The sequence below is a fragment of the Orycteropus afer genome, unplaced genomic scaffold (assembly GCF_000298275.1).
Source record: "Orycteropus afer afer isolate SDZICR_OR568_19922 unplaced genomic scaffold, OryAfe1.0 scaffold00751, whole genome shotgun sequence".
In the NCBI taxonomy this organism is placed as follows: domain Eukaryota; kingdom Metazoa; phylum Chordata; class Mammalia; order Tubulidentata; family Orycteropodidae; genus Orycteropus; species Orycteropus afer.
The window spans coordinates 316,070-319,968 of record NW_006922338.1 but is presented as its reverse complement, the minus strand read 5'-3'; the positions used below and the strand labels follow the sequence as shown (position 1 = coordinate 319,968).

The following is a 3,899-nucleotide window of genomic DNA, read 5'->3' as shown; positions in this document are numbered from 1 at the left end:
GGCGGCGGCGGCCCGGGGAGGCCGCGGAGGGGATCGACGGGGAGACGGGAAGACGAGGAGGCGAGCGGCTGGGCGACCGCGAGGCCGCGGCGGAGGCTGAGGGGAGCGCTAACGCCTGAGGCGCTGAGGTGCCAAGCGAACCAACACCGCCGCCGCTGGCCCCGCCCTCCGTCGGATGACGTCAGCGCGTCGCCGCGAGGGCAGGCCCCGCCCCTCCTGGCCTGAATAAAAGTGGGCGCCAGGGCCGAGGCAGCAGTGCGGCGGCGTGGTCCGCGGTGGCGGCTTGCTGTGAGACCTGGCGCCAGATCCCTCTCGGGCGGCCGGCGGGTACCGTCTCTCACTCCCTGAACCCTTAGAGCTTGGACACGCGACGACCCCAGCGGGCGCGACGGCGAGCCGTGCACCCGTTGGATAAATGCCACAGAGGGGCGAGCAAAAGCCCAAACTGTGCACGTGTCACCAAGGGTTGAAGCCCCTTCCTGCGTCCGGCGGGCGCATAAGTTGATCAGCAAAGAGCAAAACCGTAACGGGATGGGACGCACATTCCCCGAGGAAGCCGAGACACTCCCGAGGTCCCGCGCACAGCGGCGGAGGCAGGCGTTCTTGTGGAAAGTGCGGCCCTTGTGGCTCGTAACCGAAGGACCGCTTTGCAGAAACAGCGAGACCTTTTGTTTCAACCAAAGGTTTTTGAACACACGACGCCCAGAGTCACGCTAGCGCCTCCCGAGCCCTGTGTCTGCCGTGGTCTGCTTTTCCGGGTGTTTCTGCTGTCCGTGGGGATCTGGGCACCTCTGCTGGCTGGGAGCGCGTGCGCCGTACGGCCAGGGGGCGCTAAATTTAGAGCGCGATGCAGGGTAGGAGCTGGTATTTTTACACACCGTGGGCACCCGCACCAGACGTGGTTTCGTAAGCAGTTTTGACAAGACCCAGAGGAAACCCACCGCGCTGCCTCCGAGTGTGAGCCTGAGGACGCAATTGATGACTCATGGCTCACACAAAACCCCAGGGCACAGGGCATCAGGGTTCGTGAGGTTGGCGTTGCAAAAGAAGGAGACTTCCCTGCCGCCCCAAATAGATTCTGGTAGTCTCTGCGGCCCGCACGCTTTCCTGCGGAAAATACGTCGTCTAAAGAAAAAGCCATCTGCAGCCTGGGAACGAGTCTGAAACTGGGCCGAGGTCTCTCGGACAGTTTCCAGAACAGTGTTATCGACAAGTCAGCCTTTCTCAATAGAGGTGTTGGTGTGGGTGAGGTGACGCCTTCCGTGTGGAGCTCGAGGGTGGACGGGCGCTTCCCCGCGCCTCTGTGGGAAATGCGCACCGCTCCCCGGCCTGGAGCCCGGAGTGGTGACCTCGGAAGCATGCCTTTTCCTGCCTGGACCAGTTAGACAGGACTGGTCAATCAAAAGTGAGGAGTCCCTTTCTTGCTCTACAGAACATTCCAGCCCAGACTAGCCGAGCCAGGAGCAGTGGGGAGCAGTCTTGCCGCCTTTTTGACAATGCCCCTCCCACACTGATTGATTGCTTGATTGACAAACGTATAATGTACACAAGGTTGACGGTTGCAACATACCCAAGTGGCTCTGCTGGCCATTGACCTGGCCATCCACTCCTGCAAACATTACAGCCAAGAAAACCCTGGGGGCAGTTCCCCTCTGTCACTTGGGGTGGGGATGAGTCAGGAATCTGCTTAAAATCGCCCACCACCAACACAGTAAAACATTCGCAGAGGAGGGAGGGAGGGTGGGTGCGGCACACATCTGTGGTTTTCAGAGCTGGTGGAGGTCTGTGAAAGCCTCTGGCTGGAAATCTGCACTTTTGAGAGGGCGCTTGGGACCAGCCAGGCAGGTGGGTTTCCTTTATCCCTTTTCCCTGGGTGACCTGTGTCCTGTGGGAGAAGATGGGGTGACCAAGCCCAGCAGGGTGACTCAGCAGATTCCTGCCGTGTGGCACCAGGAGGGATAAGTGGGTCAGGAAACCTCAGGGCACGGATGACTGCAGGAGGTCGGGCCTGTATCTACCACCTGGTGGAAACTCAGCCACTGATAGAAGACACAGACCCCAGTGTGCTGACAGCAGGGCAAGGTTCAGAGGCCAGTCTCAGTTCAATCACAAATCTGCTTTGTATGCACATGGGTTTTAAAACTGTGGGGAAGTTTAAACACCAAAGTTTCAGTAGACTTGATGTTGTTATGTGCCAGCGAGTCGAACCCGACTCATAGCGAGTCCTCCTTGGGTGGGATTGAACCGCCAGCCTTCTGGTTAGCAGTCAAGTGCCTTAGGCACTATGCTACCAGAGCTCCTAGACTTGATAGAGGATTTTCTTTCTGAGTCCCTGGATAGCACAGTTAAGCACTGTGTTACTAACCAAAAGACTGGCAGTTCAAACCTGCCCAGGGGTGCCTTAGCCATCACAGTCCTGAAAATGCCATGAAGCAGTTCTCTGAAACACACAGGTTTGCCTCGCATAGGGACTGATGCGATGGGCACTGGTGTGGTTATGTGTGGTTTCCGCATTTCTGGCACTCTGGAGACTATAAATGAGTATCTCACTGTTGTTTGTTTGCACTTGGTGCGCTCGAGCATTTATTTATTAACTGGCCAGCTGGGGTACCACCTCTTCAAACTGCCCACTTGTATCCCTTGCTTGTTTTTCTATTCTCTTTTTCTGACTTTTCCTTTAGGTAAAATTCCTTGTCAGTTTTAAAATTTAAAATTCCTTTCCAAGTATTGTCTCCTGTGAACTTTGTGGGGGCCCTGTTAACAGAAATCTTTCATTTTGAGCAGTCAAATGCCATCTCCCCTCAAGCCCTCAGAGGGAGTGCAGCACGGCTGACGCCTTCATTTCAGACTTGTGACCTCCAGAGCTGTGAGAGGATAAATTTCAGTTGTTTTAAGCCACTCGGTTTGTGGTCATTTGTTGTGCAGCCCTGGGAAACTAACACAAGAGCAAAAACAGCCAGAACAAATCTGAAAAACAAGGAAGAGTTGGAGGCCTTAAAGTCCACGTTAAGACTCACTGTAAAGCTACAGTAATCAAAACAGTATGTTACTGGAGGAAAAGCAGGCAGAGAGATTAATGGAACAGAATACAGCATGCAAGCAGAAACAATTCAATGAGGAAAGATTAATCTTGTTAACAACGGTGCTGGACAACTGGATATCCACATGCAAGAAAAATTAATTTGGACCCCTAGCTCACACTACAACAATAAGCTCAAAATGGATCACAGATTTAAACATAAGAAAAAAACTACAAAACTTCTTAGAAAGAGCATCAGAGAAATTCTTCACAACTTTCAGTTTGGTAAATATTTCATAAATTGGACCAAAAAAAAAAAAAAAGAAAAGCACGAACTATTAAAGAACAAAAATGACAAACTGGACTTCATCAGAATCTAAAACTCAAGACGTCACCTTTCCAAAAGAGACTGTTACAAGGATGAAAAGACAAGCCACTGACTGGGAGAAAAGATGTGCAAAACATTTACAACAAAGAACGTAACTAGAATATGTAAGGAACTTCCACAAGTCAAAAATAAAAGACAAACAACCCAATGAAAACATGAGCATCGTGGAACGATCAGCCACACGGAGAGCTGAAGGGCAGCATTTGCGCAGGAAGAAAGCTCAGAGGGCGGGAATTCATAGGGAAGAAGGACACAGGCAAAAGGTAACCACGGAGAGGAAGTGGGAAAACAGCTGTTACCTTGGGGGAAATTACAATCAATGTCATGAAACGATGCATGTGAACTGCTGAATGGAAAACAAATTTGTTTTCTGTAAACTTTCACCCAAATCACAATAAAATATATATATATATATTTTGTTGTTGTTGTTACTTGCCATCGAGTCGGCCCCGACTCATAGCAACCCCTCCTTGGGTTTCCAAGGCAGCATCA

At 51.8% G+C, this 3,899-nt stretch overlaps 1 protein-coding gene across 1 annotated transcript in view; it reads right to left on the bottom strand.

Moving 5' to 3' along the window:
- Positions 1–3,899, bottom strand: part of DECR2 (2,4-dienoyl-CoA reductase 2) — a 17,976-nt gene that overhangs the window by 702 nt on the left and 13,375 nt on the right. Inside the window, exon 11 of the mRNA XM_007957479.2 lies at positions 543–645. Coding sequence (XP_007955670.2) covers positions 543–645 — 103 coding nt within the window. The remainder of the gene's footprint in view (positions 1–542; positions 646–3,899) is intronic.